General features: G+C 53.8%; 2 protein-coding genes across 3 annotated transcripts in view; one reads left to right on the forward strand and one right to left on the reverse strand.

Annotated features, from left to right (window-relative positions):
• Nucleotides 1-2029: 2029 nt before the first annotated feature.
• On the forward strand, nucleotides 2030-7592 carry NFE2L1 (NFE2 like bZIP transcription factor 1). Of its 2 annotated transcripts, none has more exons than XM_075581001.1 (4): nucleotides 2030-2359; nucleotides 2432-2506; nucleotides 3174-3338; nucleotides 5168-7592. In XM_075581001.1, the coding sequence occupies exons 1-4, from the start codon at nucleotides 2045-2047 to the stop codon at nucleotides 6419-6421; spliced, it is 1809 nt and encodes a 602-aa protein (XP_075437116.1). In that variant the 5' UTR covers nucleotides 2030-2044; the 3' UTR covers nucleotides 6422-7592. The 2 variants fall into 2 exon arrangements, with proteins under 2 accessions (XP_075437116.1, XP_075437117.1); XM_075581002.1 differs by having other exon boundaries at nucleotides 5411-7592.
• Nucleotides 7593-11397: 3805 nt separating this feature from the next.
• Nucleotides 11398-12512, reverse strand: part of CBX1 (chromobox 1) — an 18294-nt gene continuing 17179 nt past the window's right edge. The window contains exon 5 of the mRNA XM_075581004.1: nucleotides 11398-12233. Within this exon, the coding sequence (XP_075437119.1) occupies nucleotides 12089-12233 (145 nt within the window). The 3' untranslated portion in view covers nucleotides 11398-12088. The remainder of the gene's footprint in view (nucleotides 12234-12512) is intronic.

Below are 12512 nucleotides of genomic sequence, written 5' to 3' on the forward strand. Positions count from 1 at the left end.
AGGAAGGGAGGGGAACTGGAGAGAGAGGCATATAGACAGCACAGCAGCAGCTTCAAAACGCGATCACTGCACCGGCATCTCGAAATATCGCCATACCAGGTAATCTCTCATATCGGCACACCGGGAGATTCTGTTATCGCGATATATTGGTATAACACCCAATTTAGGTAGGTGGGGGACAGCTGCTTGTCAAGGTGATGAGGAGAGGAGGGTTTGGAATGGATGGGATGGAACAAAAACATTGAGGATAACTAGAAAATTATGCAGATTACCCCACTAAAATTATTGGTGTGTGTGTGTGTGTGTGTGTGTGTGTTCATTCGTTCCAGATATGGTGGGGGTGTCATGGCTTTATGGGGTGCTCTGCCAGGACATGGTGGCCGTGTGTGCCCAGGTGTGGCAGGGTGCTCTGTTGTGACACGGTGAGTGCCCAGGCATGGTAGTGTGTTCGGCTGTCTGTGCCCAGGCATGACTGGGTCTATAAGCTGTGAGTGTTGTGCAGAATGGGGGTGTATATAAGTTGTGTGAGTGTTGTATAGAATGGGGGTGTATATAAGTTGTGTGAGTGTTGTATAGAATGGGGGTGTATATAAGTTGTGTGAGTGTTGTATAGAATGGGGGTGTATATAAGTTGTGTGAGTGTTGTATAGAATGGGGGTGTATATAAGTTGTGTGAGTGTTGTATAGAATGGGGGTGTGAGTGTTGTGCAGAATGGGGGTGTGTATAAGCTGTGTGTATAAGCTGTGTGAGTGTTGTGCAGAATGGCTGTATATAAGCTGTGAGTGCAGAATGGGTGTGTGTATAAGCTGTGTGTATAAACTGTGAGTGTTGTGCAGAATGGGTGTGTGTATAAGCTGTGTGAGTGTTGTGCAGAATGGCTGTATATAAGCTGTGAGTGCAGAATGGGTGTGTGTATAAGCTGTGAATGTTGTGCAGAATGGGTGTGTGTATAAGTTGTGTGTATAAGCTGTGTGAGTGTTGTGCAGAATGGCTGTATATAAGCTGTGAGTGCAGAATGGGTGTGTGTATAAGCTGTGAGTGTTGTGCAGAATGGGTGTGTGTATAAGCTGTGTGTATAAGCTGTGTGAGTGTTGTGCAGAATGGCTGTATATAAGCTGTGAGTGCAGAATGGGTGTGTGTATAAGCTGTGAATGTTGTGCAGAATGGGTGTGTGTATAAGCTGTGTGTATAAGCTGTGTGAGTGTTGTGCAGAATGGCTGTATATAAGCTGTGAGTGCAGAATGGCTGTGTGTATAAGCTGTGTGAGTGTTGTGCAGAATGGCTGTATATAAGCTGTGAGTGCAGAATGGGTGTGTGTATAAGCTGTGAGTGTTGTGCAGAATGGGTGTGTGTATAAGCTGTGTGTATAAGCTGTGTGAGTGTTGTGCAGAATGGGGGTGTGTATAAGCTGTGTGTATAAGCTGTGTGAGTGTTGTGCAGAATGGCTGTATATAAGCTGTGAGTGCAGAATGGGTGTGTGTATAAGCTGTGAGTGTTGTGCAGAATGGGTGTGTGTATAAGCTGTGTGTATAAGCTGTGTGAGTGTTGTGCAGAATGGCTGTATATAAGCTGTGAGTGCAGAATGGGTGTGTGTATAAGCTGTGAGTGTTGTGCAGAATGGGTGTGTGTATAAACTGTGTGTATAAGCTGTGAGTGTTGTGCAGAATGGGTGTGTGTATAAACTGTGTGTATAAGCTGTGAGTGTTGTGCAGAATGGCTGTATATAAGCTGTGAGTGCAGAATGGGTGTGTGTATAAGCTGTGTGTATAAGCTGTGTGAGTGTTGTGCAGAATGGCTGTATATAAGCTGTGAGTGCAGAATGGGTGTGTGTATAAGCTGTGAGTGTTGTGCAGAATGGGTGTGTGTATAAGCTGTGTGTATAAGCTGTGTGAGTGTTGTGCAGAATGGCTGTATATAAGCTGTGAGTGCAGAATGGGTGTGTGTATAAGCTGTGTGTATAAGCTGTGTGAGTGTTGTGCAGAATGGCTGTATATAAGCTGTGAGTGCAGAATGGGTGTGTATAAGCTGTGAGTGTTGTGCAGAATGGGTGTGTACGTCTCTGGGTTTCTGTATGTCTGGAAGTTTCTGTGGGGATCTTGTTCTCTGAGGGTCTCGTTCTCTCTCCGTGGGTCTCTGCATGACTCACACCAGCCCCTTTCTTTGCAGGACATTGACCTGATCGATATATTATGGCATCAGGATATTGACCTGGGGGCTGGACGCGAGAGCTTTGATAGCCGCCAACGTCAGAAGGAAAGTGAGGGGAGACGGGAGCCGCTGGGAGATGGCGTCACAACTGAGATTGTGGGACCTGCTTTTCAGGTGGATGGAGAGACAGGGGAGAACATACCGCAGGAGGTAGGTGACCCTCTGTGATGTCACTGTGACTGCTGTCCTTGGGTGCAGAGCTGAACGTGTCTGTCCTTGTAGGACCAGACTTCGCTGTCCCTGGAGGAATGTCTGAGTCTCCTGGATGTGACTTTCCCCTTTGCCGACCGTGCTGAGGTGAGTCACTGTAACTATTATAGCCATAATCCGACCATAGAGCCGTTTATTAGCACTGACAGGGTTAATAAGGGCAAGAGGAGCTGTGGGGGATCTGTGACACACTCTTTCATGGTCCCATCCATGTTTGCTGACTCCTGCCCTTAGTGCCCCTTTGTATGCCAACCCCTGCCCCCGTACCCTGACACCTGCATCCTGTACGCCAACCCTGCCCTTAGTTCCTGCCCCATACGCCAACCCCTGCCCCTAGTGCCTGCCCCCTGTATGCCGACCCCTGCCCCTAGTGCCTGCCCCCTGTATGCCGACCCCTGCCCCTACTGCCTGCCCCCTGTATGCCAACCCCTGCCCCTAGTGCCTGCCCCCTGTATGCCGACCCCTGCCCCTAGTGCCTGCCCCCTGTATGCCGACCCCTGCCCCTAGTGCCTGCCCCCTGTATGCCGACCCCTGCCCCTAGTGCCTGCCCCCTGTATGCCCCCTGTATGCCGACCCCTGCCCCTAGTGCCTGCCCCCTGTACGCCAACCCCTGCCCCTAGTGCCTGCCCCCTGTATGCCGACCCCTGCCCCCTGTATGCCGACCCCTGCCCCCTGTATGCCGACCCCTGCCCCCTGTATGCCGACCCCTGCCTTTAGTGCTTGCCCCCTGTATACTGACCCCTGCACTCTACAGTTTCCAGCTGCTGTCCCCTCCGATCTCTTGGATGCTGAGCAGTGTCCTGTGTCGGTGGCTTCGGATCGGTCAGATGGTCTCTTGTCGCCTCTGCTCCCGGACTCGGGAAACCCCCTGGACCTTGAGGACCAATGGCAAGACCTGATGTCACTCATGGATTTGCAGGTACCTGCTAGGGACCCCATGCACGGCTGGGCAGCTCCGCTAGGGACCCCATGCACGGCTGGGCAGCTCCGCTAGGGACCCCATGCGCGGCTGGGCAGCTCCGCTAGGGACCCCATGCACGGCTGGGCAGCTCCGCAAGGGACCCCATGCGCGGCTGGGCAGCTCCGCTAGGGACCCCATGCACGGCTGGGCAGCTCCGCTAGGGACCCCATGCACGGCTGGGCAGCTCCGCTAGGGACCCCATGCGCGGCTGGGCAGCTCCGCTAGGGACCCCATGCGCGGCTGGGCAGCTCCGCTAGGGACCCCATGCGCGGCTGGGCAGCTCCGCTAGGGACCCCATGCACGGCTGGGCAGCTCCGCTAGGGACCCCATGCACGGCTGGGCAGCTCCGCTAGGGACCCCATGCGCGGCTGGGGCAGCTCCGCAAGGGACCCCATGCACGGCTGGGCAGCTCCGCTAGGGACCCCATGCGCGGCTGGGCAGCTCCGCTAGGGACCCCATGCGCGGCTGGGCAGCTCCGCTAGGGACCCCATGCACGGCTGGGCAGCTCCGCTAGGGACCCCATGCACGGCTGGGCAGCTCCGCTAGGGACCCCATGCACGGCTGGGCAGCTCCGCTAGGGACACCATGCACGGCTGGGCAGCTCCGCTAGGGACCCCATGCGCGGCTGGGCAGCTCCGCTAGGGACACCATGCACGGCTGGGCAGCTCCGCTAGGGACCCCATGCGCGGCTGGGCAGCTCCGCTAGGGACCCCATGCGCGGCTGGGCAGCTCCGCTAGGGACCCCATGCACGGCTGGGCAGCTCCGCTAGGGACCCCATGCACGGCTGGGCAGCTCCGCTAGGGACCCCATGCACGGCTGGGCAGCTCCGCTAGGGACCCCATGCACGGCTGGGCAGCTCCGCTAGGGACCCCATGCACGGCTGGGCAGCTCCGCTAGGGACCCCATGCGCGGCTGGGGAAGCTCCGCAAGGGACCCCATGCGCGGCTGGGCAGCTCCGCTAGGGACCCCATGCGCGGCTGGGCAGCTCCGCTAGGGACCCCATGCGCGGCTGGGCAGCTCCGCTAGGGACCCCATGCGCGGCTGGGCAGCTCCGCTAGGGACCCCATGCGCGGCTGGGCAGCTCCGCTAGGGACCCCATGCGCGGCTGGGCAGCTCCGCTAGGGACCCCATGCGCGGCTGGGCAGCTCCGCTAGGGACCCCATGCACGGCTGGGCAGCTCCGCTAGGGACCCCATGCGCGGCTGGGCAGCTCCGCTAGGGACCCCATGCACGGCTGGCCAGCTCTGCTAGGGACCCCATGCGCGGCTGGGCAGCCCTGCTAGGGACCCCATGCACGACTGGGCAGCTCTGCTAGGGACCCCATGCGCGGCTGGGCAGCCCTGCTAGGGACCCCATGCACGGCTGGGCAGCTCTGCTAGGGTCTCCATGCACGGCTGGGCAGCTCTGCTAGGGACCCCATGCACGGCTGGGCAGCTCCGCTAGGGACCCCATGCGCGGCTGGGCAGCTCTGCTAGGAACCCCATGCACGGCTGGGCAGCTCCGCTAGGGACCCCATGCACGGCTGGGCAGCTCTGCTAGGGACCCCATGCACGGCTGGGCAGCCCCGCTAGGGACCCCATGCGCGGCTGGGCAGCTCTGCTAGGGACCCCATGCACGGCTGGGCAGCTCCGCTAGGGACCCCATGCACGGCTGGGCAGCCCCGCTAGGGACCCCATGCACGGCTGGGCAGCTCCGCTAGGGACCCCATGCGCGGCTGGGCAGCTCTTCCTGTAATAGGTACGCACGCTCTGAAGCTGCTGAGCTCCTGACCTGTTTTGTCTCCTCAGGACATGGAAGGGAACAGCTCTGCTGCTGAGCCCCTGTATTTGAGCCTGGATCCCCCCCTCCAGAGCCTGCATCAGGCCTCTCTCCCCAGCTGCTCCTACAACCAGTCATCCGTCTTTACTCCAATAACCGAACCCTTCCCAGCCTCGGACACCGCGGGGCCACAGCTCTCCTCCCATAACTCCACTGACCTCAACTCCACCTTTGGGTTCACCAACCTGACTGGGATCCTCTTCCCCCCACAGCTCAACAGCTCGGCCAATGACACCTCAGCCCCGACCCTGCCGGACCCACTCGGTGGACTCCTGGATGAAGCTCTCCTGGATGAGATCAGCCTGATGGAGCTGGCGCTGGAGGAAGGCTTCAGTCACGTGCAGGCCTCACGGCTCCAGGAGGAGCTAGACTCCGATTCCGGCCTCTCCCTGGACTCCAGTCGCAGCCCCGTGTCTCCTAGCGGATCGGAGTCATCGTCATCCTCCTGCTCGAACTCTTCCTCCTCCTCCTCCTCGTTCTCTGAGGAGGGGGCAGTGGGATACAGCTCCGAGTCTGACATGGCGGAGCTGGAGGACTTTGATGAAGCCAGTGGCTACCAGCCGGAATATAGTAAGTTCTGCCGCATGAGCTCCCAGGGTGCGGCTCAATTCCAGCATCTGCCCTTCCTGGAGTACGTAGGGCACAATCACACCTACAACATGGCACCCGAGGAGCCGGAGGAAGAGCAGGACACGGGGCGGAGGGGCGGCCGGCGGCAGGCGGGATTCCTGGACAGACAAGCAGGCCGTGACGAGCAGAGGGCCAGAGCCATGAAGATTCCCTTCAGCAATGAGAAGATCATTAACCTCCCCGTGGAGGAGTTCAATGAGCTACTCACCAAGTACCAGCTGAGCGAGCCACAGCTCGTACTAGTGCGCGACATCCGCAGGAGGGGCAAGAACAAGATGGCGGCCCAGAACTGCCGCAAGCGCAAGCTGGACACCATTCTGAACCTGGAGCAGGAGGTGAAGCGCCTGAACCGCGAGCGCTGCGCTCAGCTGCGGGCGAAGGGGGAAAACCTGCGATGTCTGCAGCGCATGAAGCAGGAGGTGGAGAGCCTGTACCAGGAGGTGTTCAGCCAGGTAAGAGACCAGGAGGGGCGGCCATACTCCCCCCAGCGCTACGCCCTGCAATACACCAGCGATGGCGGCGTCGTCCTCATGCCTCGCGGTGCAGCGGAGCAACAGGGACGGCGGCCAGACAGGAAGGACCGGAGGAAGTGAGGGCGTCTGCAGTGGACTCCAGGAATGTTACAGGACAGGGGGTGTGGGCTATGCTTTCATTCAGGCCTCCGTATCAAACCTTTCACACGAGACTGACCCCAGTGAGTGATCAGGAAGACGTCACCCACATACTGCGGGTCACGGGCTGCGTGTACCCGGGCCCCACACACGGGGAGACCAGCTGGACAACGGCAGCAGCAAGCCGCAAATTCTCGCAAGAAGTCGGCAAAAGGGAGGGTAAAAAAAAAGTAGTGTTTGGGTTTTTTTTTTATTCTTAATCCTATAACTTGTCTGAAATGTAATCAGCTGTGTCAGGGACTGAAGTGTGAACCTGCATGAGGAGGAGCGGACAGTGACCCCACTGAGGTCCTGTCAAGGGGCAGGGATCTGGGGGGGAAGCCACCCCAGTAAGGGGCTGTCAGTAACAGCCCCTGCTACTTGTAGTGAGAATCCAAGGCATGGCATCCTTTTTGCCCTTGCCATTTTGTTAGTGGAGAGAAACCTCTGCCCATGGCAATGCCGTGCCAAGACCGGAGGTAGCCCGTGAAGGCGTGGGACAGAAGGGGCTTATTACTCTGCATATTAACACGTTTTATGGGGGTCCGGTGGCTGATAAGGTGGTCTGACAGTCTGGGAGCCACCATGTTTGGCTGAGCAGGGTGGGTTGGTCTGGGTCCCCATGAAACATTCTGCATTTCCCCGACCCAGTGTATGGTTTTGTGGGTCATGGTCCTCAAATTGCAGATGACTTTCTGTGATCGAGGACCCCCAGATACGCGGTAACGGTCTCCTCATACGTCCCCCAGTGTGTGCTACTGGCAATGCCCCTGGCTCCCCTCATGGGATGGTAGGAGGTGGGCAGAATGGTTTGTATTGAGTACAAGGTGAGACATTTCCAGTCTGAGGGGATGTTTCTATAACTACTGTATTCAATGAGGGGAAATAGCAGTGTGTGTGTAACGCCTGTGCCTACTCAGGTGTATAACACTGACATATTACATACAATCTCTGCTACATTTAGGTGTAGGATGTGCTACTCTACAGGTGCGGTACTTGTTCCGAGAGTTAGAACTGTGCACGTTCCATAAAAAGTCATCCATGGAACTACAGATCAACATTGTATGGAAAACCGGCATTTTCTAAGAATAAACGGAGTTTGTGATAGATTCTCTCTGACGCGGTGTAGAGTTTGTGTAAAGCTGTGTAACGTTTGCACGCAGAATTGTAGTTCGATGAATGCTGGAGAATGAAGAAATAGTATTTAATCAGAGTGGAGACGAGCAATTCCAGGCCATACACACGTAGTCCAAATAGCAGGCAAGGTACGCGAGGGGTTAAGCAAAGTCAAAGGGCGTACACAGGCAGTACATACCTATCTGAGGCAGAGGGCATACGCAGGCAGTACATACCTATCTGAGGCAGAGGGCATACACAGGCAGTACATACCTATCTGAGGCAGAGGGCATACACAGGCAGTACATACCTATCTGAGGCAGAGGGCATACACAGGCAGTACATACCTATCTGAGGCAGAGGGCATACGCATGCAGTACATACCTATCTGAGGCAGAGGGCATACACAGGCAGTACATACCTATCTGAGGCAGAGGGCATACGCAGGCAGTACATACCTATCTGAGGCAGAGGGCATACACAGGCAGTACATACCTATCTGAGGCAGAGGGCATACGCAGGCAGTACATACCTATCTGAGGCAGAGGGCATACACAGGCAGTACATACCTATCTGAGGCAGAGGGCATACACAGGCAGTACATACCTATCTGAGGCAGAGGGCATACACAGGCAGTACATACCATGCTGAGGCAGAGGGTATACACAGGCAGTACATACCTATCTGAGGCAGAGGGCATACACAGGCAGTACATACCTATCTGAGGCAGAGGGCATACACAGGCAGTACATACCTATCTGAGGCAGAGGGTATACACAGGCAGTACATACCTATCTGAGGCAGAGGGCATACACAGGCAGTACATACCTATCTGAGGCAGAGGGCATACACAGGCAGTACATACCATGCTGAGGCAGAGGGCATACACAGGCAGTACATACCTATCTGAGGCAGAGGGCATACACAGGCAGTACATACCTATCTGAGGCAGAGGGCATACACAGGCAGTACATACCTATCTGAGGCAGAGGGCATACACAGGCAGTACATACCTATCTGAGGCAGAGGGCATACACAGGCAGTACATACCTATCTGAGGCAGAGGGCATACACAGGCAGTACATACCTATCTGAGGCAGAGGGTATACACAGGCAGTACATACCATGCTGAGGCAGAGGGCATACACAGGCAGTACATACCTATCTGAGGCAGAGGGCATACACAGGCAGTACATACCATGCTGAGGCAGAGGGCATACACAGGCAGTACATACCTATCTGAGGCAGAGGGCATACACAGGCAGTACATACCTATCTGAGGCAGAGGGCATACACAGGCAGTACATACCATGCTGAGTTATTGCAACAAAAACAATACAAACCGGAGCCTAAAATGTCCAAAATCAGTCTGATAAAAGTCCAAGTGAAGAAAAACTTCAAAGTTGTGCTTGAACTTCTGTACTTCCAAAATTGGATGAGTCCACAGCCAATTGACTCGTGATATGTGGAATAAAGGGAAAAAATATAATAGTGTAATACTGTTGATCAGACAAACGTGTAACACAAACACAAGACAAACAACCACTTACAACAATAAACAGTGAAAAGCAAGGCTGAGAAAGAAGAGCTAATTTATTACAAATAAAAAATAAATGACAAATATGAACAATGAGCAGGCAACTGGTCCAGTTAGTGTAAAACTGGAGTCCTACTCACAAGAAGCTGTGAGTAAAATCACAGTGTGCTGCAGCCTTGGGAACCGCTCGTCCTCCGGTGGTGTCTGGCTGCTTCCCTGCGGCTGTCAGACACTTCCACGCTCTCCTGGATCCTGAGGTCTTTTGCTGGAGGTGTTCCCCTGATGAAGTGCGCATGTACACGAAATGCGTAGGGTCAGAATGCAAGAGTTCGTCATCATTAACAGTCGCAGGCGACGTAGTAGTGCGCAGTGTGTGGTAGCAGCAGGAACAAGTGCTTGAAACGCCGGCACACCTTCCAGCAAAAGACCTCAGGATCCAGGAGAGCGTGGAAGTGTCTGAGCCGCAGGGAAGCAGCCAGACACCACCGGAGGACGAGCGGTTCCCAAGGCTGCAGCACACTGTGATTTTACTCACAGCTTCTTGTGAGTAGGACTCCAGTTTTACACTAACTGGACCAGTTGCCTGCTCATTGTTCATATTTGTCATTTATTTTTTATTTGTAATAAATTAGCTCTTCTTTCTCAGCCTTGCTTTTCACTGTTTATTGTTGTAAGTGGTTGTTTGTCTTGTGTTTGTGTTACATGTTTGTCTGATCAACAGTATTACACTATTATATTTTTCCCTTTTATTCCACATATCACGAGTCAATTGGCTGTGGACTCAACCAATTTTGGAAGTACAGAAGTTCAAGCACAACTTTGAAGTTTTTCTTCACTTGGACTTTTATCAGACTGATTTTGGACATTTTAGGTGCCGGTTTGTATTGTTTTTGTTGTATTTTCTTTTGACTTTGTTTTGGGTCCTTTATTCCTGGCAGCCTTGCCTAGTAAGTGCTGGGTATATTCAAGTGTTTATTACTAATTTGCACTTCACATAGTTTAGTTTGTGCCGCTATTTGCACCCTTCTTTTTCTCCATGCTGAGTTATTGGGTTCATGTTGTGTGTATTTGAGACTGTGACCGCCTTGTGGAGGAGTCCACCTTAGTCCAGCTGCCAGTGGAGACGTGACCAGATTGTGAATGGAAACGTTGCTAGGTTCTGGGTTTTATTTGAAGGGTCAGTTCCTCCTGGGACCTGTTCTGTAGGTTAATCCTGACTGCTCATCTTCCCCTCCTCCCCCCAATCTAATGGGTCCCCATAGCTTATGCGGCATGTATACACCGCAGGGACACCTGTGATAAGACCTTTTGTCATCACTTGTATACACCGCAGGGACAGTCTTCATTCAGTCTCTCTTGTGTCTGTTTGGCTGCGGGCAGCAGCAGCAGCAAGAGTTTACGTGTGGGCCCTACTTAGACATTGCCTGTGGTTTTTATACAGATGTAGCCAGATGTACCTTCCCCATATCTGCAGCATAAAAAGCCATGTGGCAGCTCCGCAGAAGGTAAATGCAGCCAGGGCCGGTGGGGGGAGCGGTATCCTTTGCTATGTGACCCATACAGCCTTAATCCTGTATCTCTGCCTCCCGAGCCCAGGATTGATAGCCGAAAACGTCAGTGACTCCCTGCACGTCCAGGTCTCAGCAGAGCATGTCATACAATGTGAGACGGTGCAATATTATTATTATGGGGGCCTGGAAGTCTGATCTTTATTCTGTCACTTGGAGTTAGGGGGGGGAATCCTCATTACAGGGGCCCCCAGCTGTCTAATGATGCCAGAACATGTCACCGCACTGAGCCGGCGGTGGGGGCCGCAGACGCCTGTAACTCCATCTCTTCCCCGCCTGGCAGAGGAATTGTCCCTCTTCTCCTGTGCTTTGCTGCCCACTAAAGGTCAGTAATGAAACCACGTCCAGCGCTAGTGACATGTTAACCCTGTCATCCAGCACATTCATGCACAGGTCAGACATCCCACGTGTAACTCCACTGCTAGAGGCAAAGCCCCGTATACTGTACATACATACATGTGCCTCTGCCACAGTGGGGTCCTTTACCCTCTGGGGAGCATACACCCCCACTCCTGTCACACTGACACTGCTGGGATAAAACGAGTTTGTCTTTCTAGCTCTTGCTGAGAATAAGACACTGCTGTATGCGCAGAAATCAGTTGGCGTGTGTGTGCACGTGTGCGTGTAAACACGCTCTGCTTGAAAAAAAAGTTACCATCTCTATATCAAACTTTAAAGGACAGAAAAAAACCCAACAGTGACTTATAAATCTAAAAGTTTTATTAAGGATGATCGACTGACAAAAGGCTGCCTACGAAGTTCCACTTACCTCACATTTATTGTTTTCACAGAAACCTAAAACACATGCTTAAAAAAGACTACAGCTAAAACCGTTTTATACAGTGATTCCATATATAATCCCCGTGTGAGGGGCTGGGCCTGGGCTACGGGAACTGCAAAGGCTTTATCATAGGGAAGTGTTAGAGAAGCCATGAGCGGCGCCTGCAGATCCATGTCTGGGACACAGACCGCGCCCAGGGATGGGAGCGCACGTGCCCTTTGTGCCAGACACAGCTGGAGGTGTGAGCAAGCTGCAGGATCCGCATCTGTGGTAAGAGGTTTGTTTTCTTCTTTAAATGGTTCAAAAAATGGAAACATTCAGACCCCCCCACCCCCCGTGACCTCAATGTCTCCTCAACAGACATCACTAATAGCCAGACAGGACATACATGCTACTCGCTAAAACTGCAGAGAGTTTGTAACACTATTGTGAAGGAGTTGCAGCTTGTAGGGCGTCTCATCCTCTGCTCCTCCTGACTCAGACAGGCGTCTCTAGAAACCGCTATGTATGGAAAATACAGGCACAGACTCCTGCAGGTGCCGCCCCAGCACGGGCATGTGAACCCCACACACTATCCAAGCTTGGTGTGAACAGCAGACATGGGGCCCTTAGTTCTTCTCCTCTTTCTTGTCGTCGTCTTCAGAGGGGTACGAATGCCACGTGAGCCGCTCCTCGTAGAACGAGATCACCACCTGAGGACATTTCACATTGGCTTCCTTGGCAGGGACCAGGTCGGCTTCGTCCGAGTTCTTCCTGCAGGTACAAGTGGGGACATGCAAATCACACGCACACGCTCACATACAACAGTGCACACTGGATGAAATCTGTGTGTGCTGACAGCAGAAGCGCAGGCTACTTCTGTAACTATATACCCAGAGCGAGGGAGCTGACAAGGAGTCACTGCTAACGATAACCACACAATCATAATAATCAGCATAAGTCTTTATTACAACCCAAACTCATCAATAAAAACGGAACAGAGAACACGCTCTGTGGCATTTGTATATCTGTCGCGCCTAGGTCTCTACACAA

The sequence above is a fragment of the Ascaphus truei genome, assembly GCF_040206685.1.
Source record: "Ascaphus truei isolate aAscTru1 chromosome 23 unlocalized genomic scaffold, aAscTru1.hap1 SUPER_23_unloc_2, whole genome shotgun sequence".
Taxonomy (NCBI): Eukaryota; Metazoa; Chordata; class Amphibia; order Anura; family Ascaphidae; genus Ascaphus; species Ascaphus truei.